Genomic DNA, 19,531 nt, shown 5'->3' on the forward strand with positions numbered 1-19,531 from the left:
GGTTCTTAGAAGCAAAGTGGCCACTTAGTTAATCATGAAGGACCTTGTAAAGAAAAATAAAACTAGTAAACATGGTGCCTGCAATCCTTCAGCTTGTTTTGCGGCCTTTTGCAAACAACCTTCACTTCCCAGAGTGACTACTAGTAGACTGTTTACGTGGTCACTCTTGGAGAAAAACTGTTAGGAACCAGCTTTTAATTAAACTGCAACCTACAGTCTGTTCATTTCTTAATTAGAAGCAAGGCATAACCTGTTCACCAGAATAGATTTTGTTTGTGCACCTAAGTTAAGATACAAAAAATGTTTAGTTGTACCATTGTTATGTGGTCCAATATTTATTAACATTCGTCTGTTTTTTTTTTTGTTTGTTTTTTTGTAGAGCTCAACAACCAGCCAATTAGCTGGTGCAAAGTTGAAGCAATGGCGACGGCTCCTTATTTAGTGAATGTTGTGAAAAATGCGTCCCCTCCTCCAGTTGTTGTTATGTCTCTCAGCATGAAGACTGTCCAGAATCCAAAGACTCATCAAAATGAGGTATGTTCAATGGCTGTCTGTCTTGTGTGCTGGTGAGAGTGCCATTATAAAGAAGGTGACCCGTAATGGAACAAATAGATTTTAGTGCAGTTTTATGCAGAGATTACACCTGGTGATAATGGAGATTTGTAGTTGTATAAAGGAGAAATGTGTAATCGTCATGTCCACAGGCACAACCACTGCATGAGCTGAAATAATATTGTTGTGTTTTTAGCTTAATGTTTCACTTCCTATACATTTTTTTTTTTTTTTATGAACCTTTTAGATTATTGCCCTGGCTGCTCTTGTTCATCGCAAATTTCCTCTTGATAAAGCGCCTCCTCCACTGCCCTTCCAAACCCATTTCTGTGTCCTTACCAAACCCAGTGACTGCATTTTTCCATATGATCACAAAGAAGCAGTGAAACGGAAGGTAATCCTTTATTTTCCTCACCCCAACCCTGCCTTCATATTGATTAATAAAGTATATAATCTGTTTAGCTCTATAGGACAGGGATTGTTTTGCCTAATGCACATCATTTCTATGAACTATTTTGTTAGGTTGATATTTTTTTTTTTTGTTTTCTTGAAATGACAATTATTTCTAGCACAGTATTTGGAAAGGATTATAAGCTGACAAAATGACCTTAATGTACACCTTTTCTACGTCTGTCTATGTGCTCTTTCCAGAATGCGAACATTGAAATTGCATTAACAGAGAGGACTCTTCTGGGATTTTTCCTTGCAAAAATACACAAAATTGACCCAGATGTTATTGTGGTAAGTATAATAGAAGTGAACTGCACTGAAATGGTCTGAAATGGTCTTTTAATATGGGTGCTTTTCAGGCATTTTTAATTAAATTGAAGGGAATATCCAATGTGGGTGTATTGTATGTACGCCTCTGTATTTCCAACTGAGCTTAAAGTATCCTCCATAACATTCCACTGGGGCTTAGTAAAATGGCTGCTGCAACAAAAGTATGGAAATTAATTCCGAGATAAATCATAGAGCAACATAGTATTACTGTGATGTTTTGCAATATCCATCACTTTTACCAAAGCAATAGAACATCACATTGCTTTGCTGAAGGCTCAGATTTTGGATTATCATTACACACATGCACTGGCATATACTGTATGGATTAGCTCTGTATTTTTTTTATCTGCGATCATTTGTAATTCCCTGTAATGTTATTAATGTAAATAAAATATATATTTTTTTCTTCATTCCAATTTAAAGCAAGAATGATATCAACAGTCACCCACCCCTTGTATTAATGGTAGGAGCACCTCAAGCTGCATTTACAGCTGTGAGTCTAGATCTTTGCACATTGTATACTGCAGATTTGGTCATTCTTTGTAGTAATTAGTGCTATAATTTTGAATGTGAACAAATATATCCTTGTGTAGTTCTTAGTGATTCATTTTGAGTTTTGTGTGGGCCATTCCAAGGTATTATATTTATTTGTATGTTTGTGACTCCAGAGTTGCTTTTGATTTGGTTCCTTGTCTATTTGGAATATAGATCTTCTTCCAAGTCCTGGGTCTGTAGGAGGTCTGCTGCATTTTGCCCTAAGATTTCTCTAGAATTTCAACCATATTTTCCCCCAACTGTCACAAATAATCTAGCCACTGATGCAGAGAAGCATACGCTTTAATCACCATGTAAGGCTACTCTTCTTGGGATAATGCGCAGAGGTAAAAACACGATTCTTGTGCTCCTTAAAGCCATAGAATCTACGTCCACTTGGCATAAGAGTCTTTTACGTGTTTTATGACAAACTGTAGATTAAATTAAATGGGGATTTTCCTAAAAGGTAATTTCTTTCCCTTCCACAAGTGTGGATGTGTCCCATGGATTTTTGTTCCCATATATGCCAGGGAACACTAACAGTCAGAGTTGATCTTGGTGGCAAGTGAACTATTTGCCCACTTGCTGTGTTTTGAATGTACCAAGTCCTGTCCATTTCTTTATGATGGATAACGACACTGCGGACTCCCATTGTGCTTTATAATTTTATCCCAGACTTGCTTTAACTTTGGTCCTCATGATGTAGCTTTTGTTTTTAAATGCACTGACCAACTATGGGTCCTTCCAGTCTCCAGCAGGAAGTAATAGTGTGGTTATAATTCTCATTAACTCTTCTACTACTGATTGTGGTCTACACCTGTACACTCTATGCTTACTTTTTCAGTCATGTTAGACAAGAGGTGCAGTACCAGAGCCTCCTTTTGTGGGGCAACTTCAATGACCGTTTTTAGATTTTTAAATTTCAATCCAAATTACATTGCAGACAGGCTTGAACACATGCTTTTTAATGTCATATGAGACTGAGATAGTACCTCTGTGTTCACTTGTAGGCAGTTCCACACACTTGGTGAAACCTATTGTTCTAAACCAGTGATTCCCAACCTCGGTCCTCAAGGCACACTAGCCTGGTTTTAGTGCTATCCATGGTTAAGCACAGATTGTTAAATCAAAATAACTGAGCTACTAATTAAGTCACCTGTGCTTAAGTATTGTTATCCCTAAAACCAGGACTGTTAGTGTGCCTTGAGGACTGTGGTTGGGAACCCCTAGTCTAAACTAATAGCCAAATTCCTTGCTGTGTATGTATCACTTTTGAGTGAAACATTAGTTTCTTTTGTTTCCTTATCAATTTTCTTAGCTGTAGAACCTGGACTATGGGGGGACCTTTAGTCGGGCTTCCCACCCTTTTCCGCAGAAGCTCTGCTTTGGGTCCAGCTATGTTTTTAAATGCTTATTGAAGGTTTCCTCTTTTTTGGGGGGGAGAATTTCAGAATCCTCTTCAGCTCTGTTCTGGTCCAGTCTCTGGAGGAAGGTAGTGGGCATGCCAGACCTAGAAGACTGTGTTTACAAGGATTTCTCTATTAAACAAGGGATAGTTTAGTAAGGGCTGTGTGTCACACCCTCAACCTTCATGACACAGACAAATCTCTCCCCTGAAATTTCTTTGTTCAAATTTTTGACCTCTCCTCCACTTTGAGTTTTTTATGAAATGTGTTCCAAACCTGATTAAAATTATGTTAATTACTATATAAATAATAAAATAATAATATAATAAAAGTGGATAATTTATAGCACTGTTGTGTAAGACCACAGCCATTCCTATTTTAATGCTGCTTCACTATGGATAACACACAAGAAAAAAATACTTAGACTTTTTTAAGTCTATTTTTCTGACTGCCGAAGCCTCTTAAACCATTCTGATGTTGGTCCTGGGTAGCAAAGTGGTTAAGTAGTCAAAACAGCTTTCTGAAGGCCTACACTCCCGAATACCAGAGTCAGAATTTATGGACATTTTTGATTAACTCTGGCAGGCATCAAAGTTCCTTATTGATTTGGCCTTGGAAGCTGGAGTTATTGCAGCAGGCATTTAGTTTATAGGAGTTCAGCTGACACTATAATCCATCTAGTTCCATCCATTTAGGCGTCAGAAGGTTGAGGAATTGTTGCAGTCATTTGCAGATGTGTCCTCATACATCTAGCCTCAATATGCCACACAGCGCGAATTGCCTGGTGTAAGTTACCCACAAGGGCCCATTGTTACACTGCTAGCATTCGGCGTCTTTTTTTGCCAAAAATGTATCGAAGTCATAATGTGATGCGATTTGCACGCACCAGCAGACTGTGCTGATTAATTTGTTATGTGACACTTGTATATCTGTGGGCACCCGAGTCTTTATATGAAGCACAACGAAACTTGGAATGAAAAAAGCTGTGGCCATTACATTGTAGCACTTCGTATACATATTCAGAGACTCTGTCTCACTCAAATGTGTGTCACATATAAAATTAATCAGCACAGTCTGCTGGTGTGTCCTTACGGCATCACATTGCAACTTGGATGCATTTGTAGCAGAAAAAGACACAAAAAGATCCCCGGTTCTAGCAGGTCTCATGGGACCTGTCGCGTTGTGAGGGCTTTTTAGCCCGACTGCAGCAAAGATGTATAAGGACACATCTATATGGGCCCCATTACTCCAGGATAAGGGATGTAGGGAAAAATGTATCAAACCTTCTAAAGATTGGAGAAGTTGCTCATAGCAACCAATTAGCTTCTAGCTAGCATTTATCAACCACTTAAAAATGTCCCCAATTTATCATCAAATTATTTAAATAAGAGCTTTTTAAACCCGATTCAATATAATTTTTTTGACAAAAATGTAAAACCAAGTTTAAATGGCTATTAATTACCTAATGTGCCAACTAAATTAAACATTACAATTTGGGGTTTACGGTGTTAGTGTGGAGGGAGGGGGGTATCACAGGCAGGACATAGCACAGTGCTATACTCAAGGGGGAAAGGGGGGTACAGCCGTGGCTGTTGGTGCAGACTCAGCAGCACTGAAGATGGCAGGAGGGGGTGCTTGCACTACTGGGCTACCCGATGAGTTCGGGGTGGTTGGGACATACTGAAGGTGGAGCTGCGGGTGTAGGCAGTCCAGGAGGTTCCTTGGATATAGGCAGCTGCCGGAATATTCGCTTATGGCCGCCGACTAGTAGGAGTTTCTGACTGGTCACCTCAGATGCGACCATGTCAGGGAAAGCCTAGTCTGGCTGCGACCACGCCAGGTGTTTAAGTGCCTTTCCATAAAATGATTGGTAGAAGCTGATTGGTTGCTATGGGCAACTCCTTGACTTTTTAGACTGTTTTACATCTCCCCCATAGGGGGAGGAGCCAGGATTCAATCATTTTAATTTCCCAAGTTCTTACAGCCACCTCCTATATTCATGGTTTGTCTTTCCCAATTGACTTTGAGATGAAGATTTACCAAATGTACAAAAATCCCTTTTTCATCTTTCTAATCTGAGTTATTCTTGTTTTTAAATTGAGTTTTGACATTTCATGTCACAATGGCTATTTTGAAACACCTACCATCCAAATGGAAAATTTTCCTCGTTTTGCTAATGGTGGACAAATTGGGGTGCTTTTTTTGGTTTTCAGTACAAATAGAGCCAGGGATTATAACATCTATGCAAAGTGTTATACTGGTAACTTGATTGAGGTTCACTATAGAAGAGTACTGCTCTAACACTGTTTATGGGCACTCCCAATGCATGGGTGGTAGTTCCTTATTACAGAGGAGATATGTAAAATTTTTATAACCATTTGTTTAAAAAAAACATGTAATTAAACTGAATGGGCACATCCACTAGGCTACTAGTGAACGACTGTACGATAACCATATCGTTATCGTTCAATTGTTCATTAAAGTGTGCAGTGCCCACAATGAACGGTATATCATTCAGCGTAGGCACTGTCCCTCATCCCTGAACATGGTCATTCTGTTGTTATCGGCAGATTGACCGGCATGTTCAGGCGATGATTGCTGTCGGAAACGACCAGCGGGAGCGCGCATCGCTGGTCGTTTACGTAATTTTAGTGCCCGATTCATGCGCGATTGAACGATCTCATTCAATGGCTCATTAATATTGCCAAGGGGATGTTTCCCTTTAAACTGTTTTGATATGCAAATTTGTTATGTAATTTTTTTTTTTTATTATTATTATAAATTTAGCTATTATGCATTTCTTGCAGGGTCATGATATCTATGGGTTTGATCTTGAAGTATTGCTTCAGAGGATTAATTTATGTAAAGTTCCGTTTTGGTCCAAGATTGGCCGACTTAGACGATCGGCTATGCCAAAGCTTGGGGTAAGTTTTCTAGACTTTGTACAATAATGTGTTACTTTTTTGGGGCATTCCACCAAATATCCCTGTATGTGCTCTTTATAACATTTCTCAATGGCATGACTTAGGTATAAATTGAAATTCATAGTTTTCAAATATTGTGCATTCCATATATTCAGTGAGCTGTGGTATTATAACTGTGAATTAAAAATGTGTTTGTATTAAAAAATAAGCATGCTTGGAAGTATGATGTTTACTTTGTGTATGGCAGAGTATACCTTTTTTAGCTATCAAAGTTCTATTTAAGCAATATATTCTTGTGCTAGTTAATCACTGCATTGTGGGGAGGCACAAAAAGCTCCCTTGCAATGTAGTAGTAGGCAGTAAATAGGTAATCTGAGCCCTCCAACTTCCTCCATCAACTCAGTTTATTTAGTGCCTGTGGAGAAGCACAAAAATGTTTTGGTTTGGAGTGTTTGTTAATTTATAGTAGGGGTGGGCAAAAAGCGGCTTCCCAGCTGTTGTAGAACTACACATTCCAACATGCCCTGCCATATGTTTGCTATTTGACCATGCTAAAGCTGTTGCAAGGCATGCTGGGATTTGTAGTTCAACAGTTGGAAGCCCGCTTATTGCTCACCCCTGATTTATAAACACTATAGACTTTTTTTCCCCTTCCTTTTGGGGCTTTGCTCCTACGCATCCTAAAAAAGTAAGGGGTCCCAATGCAGATAGTGGCTCTGGCCAAGATGGTCAGCGCAATCAGACATTTTCAGGGGAAGCTAACGGACGGAATCCCGACCGCTGGCTTCCTGACTGTCTAATCCCGGCAAGGGTTAAATGACAGGTGTCGAAATCCCGACTCCTGTCATTTTACCTACGCCGGGCCCCGACACCCGGCTTACCGATCAAAGGCAAGACGGGCGTGGACAGCCGCGCGGGGGGAGGGTTAGGGGCCCCCGAGGGGAATTTAGAATTAGGCACCCCCCCTTGGGAGACTTAGGTTTAGCTGGGAAGGGGTGAATAGGTTTAGGCACTTAGGGGGGGTTAGGGTTAGTCACTTGGGGGTGGTTTAAGGACAGGCACCCCTAAGGGAGTGTTAGGGTTGGGGGGGGGGGGGGGGGGTTAGGTTTGTTTATACTTACCTTCAGCACAGTCGTGACCACCTGCCGGGCTTCCGCTGTCGGGATTTGAACTGGCTGTAAATCATACCGTTCACATTTTCTGTTGTCTGTGGAATACGTCAAGGTATCTTCCTAAACGGAAGTTCCTGTTATCTTGGACAGTTTTACTATAAGGGATTAGGGCAGCTGGCTGTAACGGTGTACATCCATATTCCTGAAGGGGATTTAAAACAGTGAGGTACACCTAATGGTTTCGTCAAGACATTATTATAGGAGGTGAAAGACCTTTTTAAAGTGGTATAGGACAGTGGTTCCCAAACTTTTTTGAATGACGGCACCTAGAATTTCAGCATTATTTTCATGGTACCCCTAGGCGAAAAGTTTTTTATTGAGAAACTCTACAAAAATTATAAAATGTAGTAAATTGCGGTTATATGTAATGCTTAGGTTCAGTTATGTGGTGATAGATGGACAGGGTTGCAATTCTGGTTATTCACATATTTTATTATAGGCAAAACCAGAGCCAATGGCTGCCAATCACATGGACCATAAATAATTTGATTTGGTATTGGATCACCAACCTGTTGCACCTCTGGAAGTGCCTAGGAGGTAGTTGTTTCCATGAAGTTGAAATACTATAAAATTCTTGTTATTTTGTTCTGTTCTTTGAAATTACATCTCCATGTGATCAATTCAGTTGGGAATGATTTTGGAAGTGAGAATTTGTGGCTTAAAATCGCCTTTAACACAGATCATTTTAATGCAGCCACAATTTTCATAATTCAGTTGTAAAACTTTTTTGTATCCTGGCAACTCCCATCTGCAGGTTCAAAAAGCTCTTTCCCATCAATACAACACCTCGGCATACGTGTAACGTCATTTAACTATTTGCATTATTATTTATTGGGAGTGATGTAACAAAGGTTACTTACCCTAACCTGACATTTTCCCCAACTGTTCGTCTGCCCAAAGAGGTGCACACAGAAAAACATGATTTCTCTTGCAGCAAGGATGGGGAACACTGGACCATGGGATTGTCTGTTGGGGCTGGAGCAGGCACTTAATGACACTGTAGCTTCAAATCCTACCTCCTCCCCCCTGCAATCCCATAAGCCCAGTTGTCTTTAAGTGCCTGAGGAGTAGGGCACGTTTTAGATGGGCTGCAGTGCAGCCCTTGTAAGTAGCTATGTGTTTGGTTTTTATTCGTAAACTTTTTATTTTTATTGCTAGCCTAGGATCTGTGCGCTGCTTGTAACAGTGTGAGTGCGGCCGGCTGTGGGAGCTGTAGGACAGCTGCAGCGAGGTGGGGTGGGCATCGGCGGGACCCCCCACGGAACACTCCGGTTTGACTGGGGCGGTACACCTGTCAAACCGTAATGCAGGTGTCCTAAGATGAGCTCAGGGAGGACAGAAACCTCCCGTGGAGCAGAAGGGCAAGGGGAAGCACCCTTTTAGAGTGCTCGGATGCAGTGCTGTCCCGGATGGCGACGCCATCTTGCCAGGCTTGAGGAGGGTGGCTCCATTGTGGGAGCGCGCACCTCACAGGCAGCTGAGTCGGAGCTAACAAGTGCTTTCCCCAGGCAGGGGAGCAGCACTTGTGAGTGAGGTGGAGTGCAGCCACCGCATGGGGGGGGCAGAGCTTGTAGCTGCTACCTCTCCTGCACATTACTGCAGCAGTGGTACAGTCCTGGTTGCTGCTATGATCTGTCCTGAAAGATGGCTGCTGAGCTCCTGTGTTCTTTGGACACTGCAGGCTGGGATCCTCAGCAGCTGCAGTCCTTCTCAGCTCCTCTCCCCTGCAAGTGGCCTCTCAGGAAGGCTAAGTATAGTTCCAATTAAATTTATTGCAACTGCTATCTTGTCTGTGTTATTTGCAAGGTCAGGACATTTGTTTTGACTACTAAAGTAAATTAGGTTGCTTAATGGGTTAGTGCACAGGTTCTACAGCATTAGCAGTGGCTGTGGGGTCACAGGTTTTAATCCTCTGATGGGTGTTGCCAGTGTTCTACTGACAGGTCAGTGCGGGCTACGACATACTACGCCACACCTGTTCAGGCACGGAGGGTGGCTCTGATAACACAGACGGTGTAATGGTTAGCATTCGTGCCTCGCCACTCTGCGGTCGTGGGTTCGCTACCCGCTACAGCCCTAACTATGGAGTTTGTATGCAGGTTTTTTTTTTATTTGCTGTATTCTGGGCAATGTGTCTCCCATGGCGCAAGGTAATGGGCAGTTGCGGTCTGGGGCCTTGTGTATATAGGACCAGGGGTCCAATAGGCTTCTGGGGTGCTGCATCCGCCAGGGTGGAACCTGCGTGGGCTGGGGCTCTCAGCAGGTCTCTCTACGCCCTAGTAAAGCTGGTGGCGCTTCACAGGCGCAGGCTTCTTTCCCTCTATAGGGTTTAGTTCCCAGCCAAGGTATGTCCCGCTCTGGCTTCCTGCTTTGCAGAAGTGCGGTATCATGAGGTATGTCAGTTTCCTACCGTGTTTTTTCAGGAATTCTCTGCTTTTGGGAGGCGCAGGTAGAGGATGTTCGTGGAGGCGTCTTTCACCTTCCAGGGCCCCATTACATGTTTCGCATGCACAAGAACTTGCAAGGTTTTGCACTGTCCCAAAGGGTGAGGAACTCTTGTCCTTTTCGATTCACTGCTGCTATGCACCACTCTTGTCGGTTTAGATACTGTATTCCTAAACAGTGGCTGAGAGTCTGTGCAAGCATTGGTGACGAAAAGTTACTGCTTTTCTTTAGGCATATTTATCCGGTTTCCTCAGGGAGACTTAGGAGACGCGCGATTCAGTGAGCTCTGTTCCTCATACATTAGCTTCCTACGGATTAGGTATCCAAGAGGAGGCACCTCCCACCGTAGTTGCTGCGGCAGCCGTTGGATCACTACACATCCTTCCTGTGCTGGGCTCAGCGTCTTGTCGAGTTCCGTTAGCTAGGCCTTGGAGGCTTGTCTCCGGTCTGGTTTGATGGGTTCTAGGGTCGTAATTCGGCCCTGGCAAGCCGCGACATGGGTGACGTGAGCTATTGTCACTTTTGCTGATGAAATCAGTCTATGGGGCTTCACAGTGATTCGCCCTGGCATTCCCTGCTGAATTGGTGGGACATTCGTGGCAGGCTCTGTGTTGGGAGGCCAGGCAAGACGTGGTACTGGTAGCTTACGGCCTTCAGCTACGGCCGGTTTGACTCTGCCTCGCATACGCATTCATTACCACAGTGTTCCTTACACTATCTTCTGCTTGGTAAGGACGTTCTCTTTTGGCCACAATAAGCCCCACTGGGCGGAAATGCAGTTTTCTGCCGGTAGCCGTCCTAATGGCGGGGTCTAAGTTTTCAAGGTTCTCGCTTCTCCTTAGAGGAGGTGAGTTCTTGGAAGGTCAGTCGGACGCAAGCCGATTCTTCCCTGTAGGGGTTCGTTTCCGGGAGCTGTTTTTAGTAACAGTCTCCGTTCAGGGGATACGGCTCCAAGGAAGCCTGGGGCCTCATGGAGTGTCTCTATCTCTCTCTACCCCGTTCACTTGCGGTTGCTCGGTTTCAGTGACCATTGAGGGACTTCTTCAGGCAGCTGGGTGTTTGCCATTTTTCGCTATGGTTCCATCTGGGACCTTGGAGGTCTGCCACCAGGTGCTGTTTATTATTTCGCATCACTCTTTCCTGGGAAGCGGTGCACGCGGTGACATTAGGCCGTATTATCATTCCACTCCTCTCAGCCGGCATGTTTTTGCTCCTGTTCTTCCGCAAGTACGGAATCTGGGCTTCTATCTCCTTCGTTCGGATGCCGAATGGCTCATTCCAGCCGCTCTTATCTAATTTGTGCCTTGAGCACCAGGTGGTGGGTAGTTCAGTTAGCAGAATCTCCCTCCGACTTGGGATCCACTATGGAGGCCAACAATTCCTCGCTAGACGTCTGGAACACGCTTCTTCAGATTCCGTTTTGGTCAGGTCGTTATACTTCGGTGGGTAATCGACTTGGTCCCCTGTCTATTCTGGGCCATACCGTGTGGTTGAGACCTGGCTCCGTCGGTTTGCAGCACTACACAGTCAGTGCTGCCACGCATAGTGCGCACGGAACGTATCACGATTCGGTCCTCTTCGGAGGTTCTCTTTGCGAAGGATACCTCTGTTTCACAGGTTCTGACCTTCCTAGGTCGCTTGTTTTAAGTACTTGTGGATCTGTGCTGTATCCGACATGGCAAAGTCTCCCTGTTTTCTTTGTCTGCGCCTTCAGTACTGGGGCCGGCCTGTGACATCTCTCTACAGCGGTGGTGTTACAGGGAACGGAACCTACTGACCTTGGTCAAAGGTTCGGTTGGTGCCTCGTCCGTCTAACTGGTCCATTGTTGGGCATGTTGGTCTCCACTTAAGGACAGCTTAGTGGCCCAGGTTTTACTCAAGTGAGTCCCAGTGAGTACTTCTCCAAACTTGACAGGGTTGCTGGGCATCTCATCTCAGTTCCCGTTTTGCTCGACCGCAGATTGTCTTCCGGATTGTGTCATTGTGACCATTGCCGCGAGTCTCCTGGTGCCGGGAGTTTCTTTTCAACTTCTATTTAATTCTGGCTCTGGTGGTTCCCTGTCCGTCTGTCCGTCCTCGCCGGTCACAGTCTGTCAGACAAGTGACGCAGCGATGGCATAGGTCCGTCTTCCGGCAGGCACAAGACTGCAGCGGCGATGACTCAGAGTCCTTTGTTCAGTCTCCCACAGCGGTGGTCATAACGATGGGGTAAAATTGGACAGTGGCCTTCCTTGGCAGACCCACGTTTCTCCTATGGCAGTCGGGTCTCCAGCCAGTGATCTTTCTACCATTCGGGCGTAAGGCCTTCCGTATGGGGATCTCATGGCCTCTCCACGCATTTGCAAGGCTCTGCAGTTTGGTATGTGATCCCAGTATCCGCTGGTTTTCCACAAGTGGATGCCTTGACTGTTCCATTGAATTTTTCATCCAGAGCATGTGTTTCCGCTGTCCACACTGTTCCCTCAGGTATCCAGGGGCGTTGAGGTTTCCCGAGTGAGGGTAATCCAGGTGGTTGTTCCAAGCTGGCTACACTAGTCATGGTAAGCGGACGTTTTCCCAAGGTCGGAAGGTCCCAGTGGTTCCACTTCGTCCAGACCAGCTACATCTTGGCCCATTTCTACATGGGCACTTTCTTTGATTGATTTTTGCAACGGGACTTCTGGGACTGAGCATGAGAAAGCTGCAGGCTTTTCTCTCGGGGTCTGTACTAGGCTGCGAGCCAGGACTCCGTTCCCGTCTCGCGCTTACCTCCGGGTTTGGAAGCTCTACCACTTGTGGTGTAACCGTTCTGAGTGTTCGCCTCACTTTTCTTGGCCTTCCTTCTAGGGAGTTGGGAGACTGGTTGCCTGTTTTCCAGCGGCATTTGGCTCTTCCGCCGAGGGCCCAAACCGTGCTTACTAGGTGTGCTGCGTATTTAGCCACCATTTTGTGGAGCCGTGGAATCGTAATCTAGTCTTATCGGCTCTCACCCAGGCTCCGTTGGCGTCGTTGCATTCAATGGTTCTTCTTGTAAGTGGCTTGGAAGCTGGTTTTCGTTAGGGCTATTGCCTTCCCTCTGCGTAGTTCTGTGTTTGGTATTAGCAAGTCGCCTGCTCTTGTCTTCCATGAGGATGGTGTGGGTTGCTCCATACAGGTTTTATGTTCCAGCCGACACTTGCTTCGGTCTTTTACTTACATGGGATAATGTCCTTCCGGTTCTTTCTTTCTTCCCGGGTTCTTCCCAGGACTGGAATTTTCTGGCTCTACTAGTTGTGCTGAGCTCGGCAGATTTCCTTACGTCTTCTTTGCACGCCGCACTCTGCAGGTACTTTGACTCGCGTGAGCATGGTTGGCTGCTACTCAGCAGACCCTTTTGGGTTTGTCCCGCTTGGTCATCACTTTAGCCTATTCTGGTGCGGGGCGTTCCTACACCAGACCGGGTGTCGCCACCATCCACTGGGGCGGCAAGATATTGATTCCTATAAGTCGCTATTTAGCTCTGCAAGTTGCTTAAAGATTTGCTATCCAGTCGAATTGTGTGGTTCCAAAGCACAAAAAGTTATTTATGTAAAAAGGGGTAACACGATGTAAGATTTAACAATTAGAGTAAAAAGCAATCAAAATAGTACAGCCGATACATACGCGTGCACACTGGTCCCAGTATACAGTCATCAATCCAGAAGTCTGCGGTTGCAAGAAGATGCCTGTACACTGAGGTCAGCCCACAGCTTATATACCTTACAGGTTTCAGAGTTAACAAAGGGACAAATTGACAGGTTCTCATTGGTTCTTGCTTCAGGTCACTCTGGTCATTGGTCAGTTCATACGGTGTCATCAGGGGTATGGCTCAGTCTTCAACGGTCACATTTGTGTAGTTTCCCGCCGAACAACTTGTTAAAACTGGCTACAACACTGCATACAAGTTATAACATTCTATTCAATAACTCCCTTTCATCCATAACTAGCGGACGCATGATGCTACTTCTTTGTCGATAGAAACTGATGTCTGCAAATAAACAGGGATTTAGTATGATACCATGACATGTCCACTGTATTCTGAACCTTAGATCTCTTTTGTACATATTACATCATAATTATTGGTTAACAATACCTTTAATAACTCTGGTTATTAACTATAATGTGTGGGAACCATTTTGTATGTATGCGCTTGCATATGTACGTCTGTGTATTGAAATAGCAAATTTGTGTCTGTATGTATGTGAATACGCATATGAGCGTGTGTATGTATGTGTGTGTGTATATGTGTGTATATATATATATGTGTGCGTTATGTGCGTCAGTGTATGTGTATTGTGGATTCGCATTTGTGCGCATTGGATTGCACCGACGCAAAGTAGCGTCCTAGTAACACGTCATCCGACCATAGACTACTATATCGTCAGATAATTGTAAAGCGATGATGTGGGACTTCAGCGGATAACTGGTCCACTGACTTCACTATTGCTCATTTCACGTTTCAGGTTTTCGCCTCCGGCGGCACCCACTTTGTGCGTACAGTTCTATGGTCAGACAGCCTGAACGTTCTCTCCCCTGGGAGCGGATTTTGAACGATCCCTCCCTCATGCTCAACCTGTACGAGGTGTTTGGTTCTTGACCGACTTTTATATATTTTTTCCTAATGGTTTGGTTGTTCTGAAAAGTTTCACGGGGTTCCTGCTACTCCTCTCTGGATTCTTAAAGAAATACTGGGCTTATGGGATTGCAGGGGGGAGGAGCTAGTATTTAAAGCTAGTGTCATTAAGTGCCTGCTCCAGCCCCAACCGACAATCCCATGGTCCAACCTGCTGAAGAGAAAAGGATTCAACGGTAAATTGATCAAAAATCCTATTTTCGCCAAGATTGTCGATTTTGAGATTGAATTGTAAAAAATACTTTTTCAGGACCCAATTTGCTGCAAATTATTCCTGATTGAATTGACCCCCATATTGTTTCAAATAATTTTTTTCTTCTCTACAGGGTCGCGGTGGATTTGCTGAGAGAAATGCTGCTTGTGGCCGCTTAATCTGTGATGTTGAGATATCTGCGAAGGAGTTGATCCGCTGTAAAAGCTATAATTTGTCAGAACTGGTCCATCATATACTAAAAACCGAACGCATTGTGATTCCAACAGAAAATATTCGCAACGCTTACAGGTATATTTAATGGCTTAGAGCATTTTAACGGCTGCTGACAAAGTGTTTTAATCCATTATCACCAGTCCAAGGAGTGTATATAAGGCATGACCACATAACTGGCATTGTGATTCAAAATTGCAATGCACCACAACACTAGCCAGAAATAAACGATAATGCAGTCTTAAAAACGGTATACTATTGGGAAGCCGGCTGCCTTAATACCAGCAGCCAACTTCCCGACTGTCATATCCCAGTGAGGGTGAAATGCCGGGCGTCTATGTCTAGACGCCTGACATTTCCCCGAAGCCGGGAGACAGGCGCTCGACATCCCGATCGAAGGGATGCCAGGCGCCGCGGGAGGACAGCCGCGTGGGGGGGAGGAGGGTTAGTTTAGGGCACCCGGGGGGGACTTAGGGTTAGGAACCCCCCCGGGAGGGTTAGGCTAGGGGGAGGTAAGGTTAGGCACCCCCGGGGGGGACTTAGGTTTAGGCAGCGGGAAAGGGGGGGGTTAGGGTTAGGCACAAGGGGTGGGGTTAGGGTTAGGCACCCCTAAGGAAGGTTAGGGGTGTTAGGTTAGTGGATACTTACCTTAGGCCGATTGAGATTTCCAGCGCTGTCGGGTTTCCGCTGCCGGGCTCTGCTAGTTTGTTGGGTTGCCGCTGCTGGGATTCGAACTCCCGGCCATGCGGCAGCCGGGATATCATACCGATTCCTTAAAAAGACCCAGATAAAACAGAAAATATGTATAAAATACTTTCATTTACTTTCAGCTGAAGGTTGATCATCTTCAACCAATGTAATATAATATACAAGGTGTGGATATTAAATAACGAGACTGATGCTATGCTTTGTTTAATTATATTAAGTCCTTTTTAACTCTGTTCCCCTTCTATGTATTCTTCTTCTGCATCCTTATTTTCCATAGGCCAAAGCCAAGCTGTTGCTCATTATCTGTCAGCTGTCTCAACAGCTTCGTCATTTTCTTTTTTACTTAAGTAAATTATGCACAACTGTTCCCTTGAGTACAGATTTGACTTTAGAGTAAAGAAAGAAGTCACACGGTGCTAGATCTGGCGAGTATGGAGGGTGTTCTAGCACTGCAATCTGTTTCTCGGCCAAAAACTGCTACACAGAGAGATGTGTGGGCAGATGCGTTGTCCTGATAGAGGATTAAGCTATTTTTTCACAACACTCTTATCTTCTGATTCTTTCCCGCAATGTTGCTGGAACATTTTTGTAGTAATGTTGATTTTACTTTTACGCCTTTTGTTACCCAGTTTTCCAAAATAACACTCTTTATATAAAAGAAAACAATTAAAAAGGCTTTGAATTTGGATTTGTTTTGACGTGCTTTCTTCATTCTTGGAAATGATGGTATTTTCCAGTGCATGGACTGGCATTTTGTCTTAGGATGGTACTGGAAGATCCATGTTTCATCACAGGTAATAACTTTTATCTAAAAAAAAAATTCAAATCCGCTTGAATTTGTTTCAAAATGTCTGTACAAATTTGCTTTTGATTTTCTTTCTGCTCGGCAGTGAGAAGCCTTGGAACAATCTTAGCACAAACTTTTGATGTTAAGCTCTTGATGCAAGACTTGCCTAACAGTTTCTTTTTTGATGTTTACCATTTCTACTATCATTCGAATGCTGAGTCGATGGTCGATTAGAATAGTTTTATCAAGTTGTTTTCACATTTTCAATTGTTTTTGATGTGCAAGGCCTTCTGGGACGTTCATAGTCTTTGACATCCTCACAACCGTCACTAAATCTTTTGTGCCACTTACACATGTGAATATGACACATAATCTGCCCCAGTATGTCTTAGTTAGCACACGGAAAGATTTGGTGTGCGTTTTGTTTAAATTTTGAACTAAGCATTTTTTTTTGGACGCACAGGAAAAACACATAATCTTCGAACGTTGTGTGACAGCAAATTATCTGTGCGAGAGGGGTGAAACCTGCAAAACCATTATGGGATAGTCCAAGGTCAATGTTCCACCACTCCCTTTTAACTCACATAGTATGGTTAATTTTTTACAAGTACGATCTCATCATTTAATAGCCACTTCGTACACAGCAAAAAGAAAAATCCCACATAATAACAATGTTGTATATTCTGATCACACCCAAGTTTGCTTAAATAAATCCAGAAAGTGTGTAGTAGATTCTTTAACTTCAAACACAGTGGTCCACCACAGAGGCACAGATCATATACATAAACATACTGTAGATGGAGTCATAGCCTCTGAAATCTTTATTTCTTCCTCCTACGAATCAATATCAAGTATCTAAAAAGTTAAATGCATATCTTGCATAATACTTCTAGGCAAGATTCCAATATTTAATGGAGATAAACTTCACAATAAAAATATAGGCACATCTTAAGGCCTGTATACACTAGGCGATGTCTAGTGTGTACCGACCTCGTAAGCAACGAGACCCGGTGGGGTCCCCCAAAGCACAACCTGCCCCAGGCTTTTTGAGAGCCATTACTGGTTGTAAAAATACAGTGGACAAACGACGTAGGGGTCCCCTGTATTTAATGCAACTAGAAGTGGGCTCTGAGCCTGTCCTGGTTATGGAAATACAGGGGACAAAAAGCGTAGGGGTCCCCTGTATTATCCATAACCAGCACCAAACTATTTCTAGCGGGGGTGGGGGGGGTAATGCCACAGCCTGGGGAACGCTTTCACCGGGTCTCCCGGCCAAAGAATTACCCCTGACCGCTAGTCAGCCCAGGCTGGGGATCACTGGGGAAGTTGGGGACCTCCCCTAATAAAAGGGTCCCCCTCTCCAGGGCACCCCAGGCCTAGGCTGAAACCCCAGGGCTATCCCTGGCACTCCTGGAGCAGTGGGTGCCGGGTTGTTAGTGTAGTGTGGTGTAAATGAAAGAGTTAAAAAATATTGTCTTTTGCAATGGAATTACAGGTCCCAGCAAGCCTCCCCCGCATACTGGTTCTTTGAGAACCACAAGTACCAGCATGCGGGCATTACTGGCCCGCTGGTACCTGTAGTTCCACTGCAAAAGATATATATTAAAAAAAAAAACACCTTACACACACACCGTGACAGTATAAGTTTAATAAAACATACATGCACACTCACATGTACACTCGCTATCTCATACTCACCTAGTATCACTGAAGCCCATCACGTCCACGTCTCCAAGTAGGAATCCATAGGTCCCTGTAAAAAAAAAATTCCATACTCCCCTCCTTCTATGGGCCATATTCAATTGCAGGCGAAAAGTCCCGGACTTTTCGAGTGGTGTACTTTCCGCCTACATCGCTTGTTTGGGTTCTGGAAAAGTATCGTGCTCGTCCCCGCGTTCCGCCATTTTTAATTGCAAAGGACGCGAAAATGGGACCAACTTGGACAGGCGGAAAGTCCTGTCAAAAACGGGGAGAACAGCCTGACATCCCACAAAAGATGGACTGACATGGGGGATCACTATGGGTACTCCAGAATAGCCCCATTGACGGTAATTGGGGTACTTAAATGCTCTCAATAGGTCCATATTAGCGTCTCTGCATAAGTGGTGGAGAATTGCATTTAGAAGTTATTTTCTGCAAAATTAAAAAAAAAAAAAAAAAAAAGTAGTCCCAACAAATTTGGGGTACCTGAAAATGGGGGGTAGCATATTTTAAAGTTGCTAAAATGAAATTTTAAAAATCGTAAAAAATCCACCTTCCGCAAGCACCTGCAATCTTAAAAACACCTGGGGCATACTTGGGGGACCGTCTGGAGTCTATTTTCCTAGTTTTTAAGTGTGTCCCCCAACTTTTTTTTTTTTTTTTTCACCCCCAAGTACTCTTTTGGGGTGTTCTGAGGTTTTTTTTTTTTTATATTTTTGACTGTTTACTTTTGGGGGACTCTCCTAAGGCTGCAGGAGGGTTCCCGCAACGTTAAACCCCATATTTTTCGGCTATCTGAATGCATTGAGTTTCCGCTTAGGCGAAAAGTCAATGCAATTGAAGTGGGCGGAAAGTCTTCAACTGGCGAAATGACGTAATTGGCGAAAACTTTTCGTCGATCACAGCTTTTCGCCTGCAATTGAAGATGGCCCTATGTGTGGATCACGTCCTCTTCTGTCCATGCAGGCATCCAGGCTCTAAGCAAAATTGAAAAACGAAAATCCCGGACCAGCGGATATTAGTACTGTCTTCTAAGGAGGGCACTACCCAAATGACTGCTCAGCGGCGGGATTTCCCCAGTGCCGAGCGTTCATTGGCTGAGAGAGGCGAGCATTCCGCCTCTCAGCCAATGCGCAGTTCCCTCCATTGATGTCAATGGTGAAAACCGTGAAAGTAACTTTACCTTAGCGGTTCTCACCATTGAAGTCAATGGTTTAAACCACTCATTGGCTGAAAGGCGGAAAGCTCATCTCTGTCAATGAACACACTGCACCGTTTCTGTAGTGAAATCCTGCCGCTGAGACATCAATCGGGTAGTACCGTTCTTTCCAGTCTCCTTTACTTCTTTGAGTTTGATATACCATCTCTTCAGCTTGCTAGTTTCCTTTACCTGAGATTGTTTACTACTATCTTGTACTGCTGGTATTGTGCCTGCAAATTAAATTAAATCGAATATGGATGTCCCAAC

The 19,531-nt window shown here is 44.1% G+C and overlaps 1 protein-coding gene across 1 annotated transcript in view; it reads left to right on the top strand.

The window, feature by feature from the left end:
- Nucleotides 1-19,531, top strand: part of POLA1 (DNA polymerase alpha 1, catalytic subunit) — a 477,386-nt gene that overhangs the window by 116,028 nt on the left and 341,827 nt on the right. The window contains exons 15-19 of the mRNA XM_088451643.1: nt 380-534; nt 800-946; nt 1,204-1,293; nt 6,080-6,196; nt 14,770-14,945. Coding sequence (XP_088307769.1) covers nt 380-534; nt 800-946; nt 1,204-1,293; nt 6,080-6,196; nt 14,770-14,945 — 685 coding nt within the window. The remainder of the gene's footprint in view (nt 1-379; nt 535-799; nt 947-1,203; nt 1,294-6,079; nt 6,197-14,769; nt 14,946-19,531) is intronic.

The sequence above is a fragment of the Taudactylus pleione genome, unplaced genomic scaffold (genome assembly GCF_031769625.1).
Source record: "Taudactylus pleione unplaced genomic scaffold, aTauple2 ptg000026l, whole genome shotgun sequence".
NCBI classification, from domain to species: domain Eukaryota; kingdom Metazoa; phylum Chordata; class Amphibia; order Anura; family Myobatrachidae; genus Taudactylus; species Taudactylus pleione.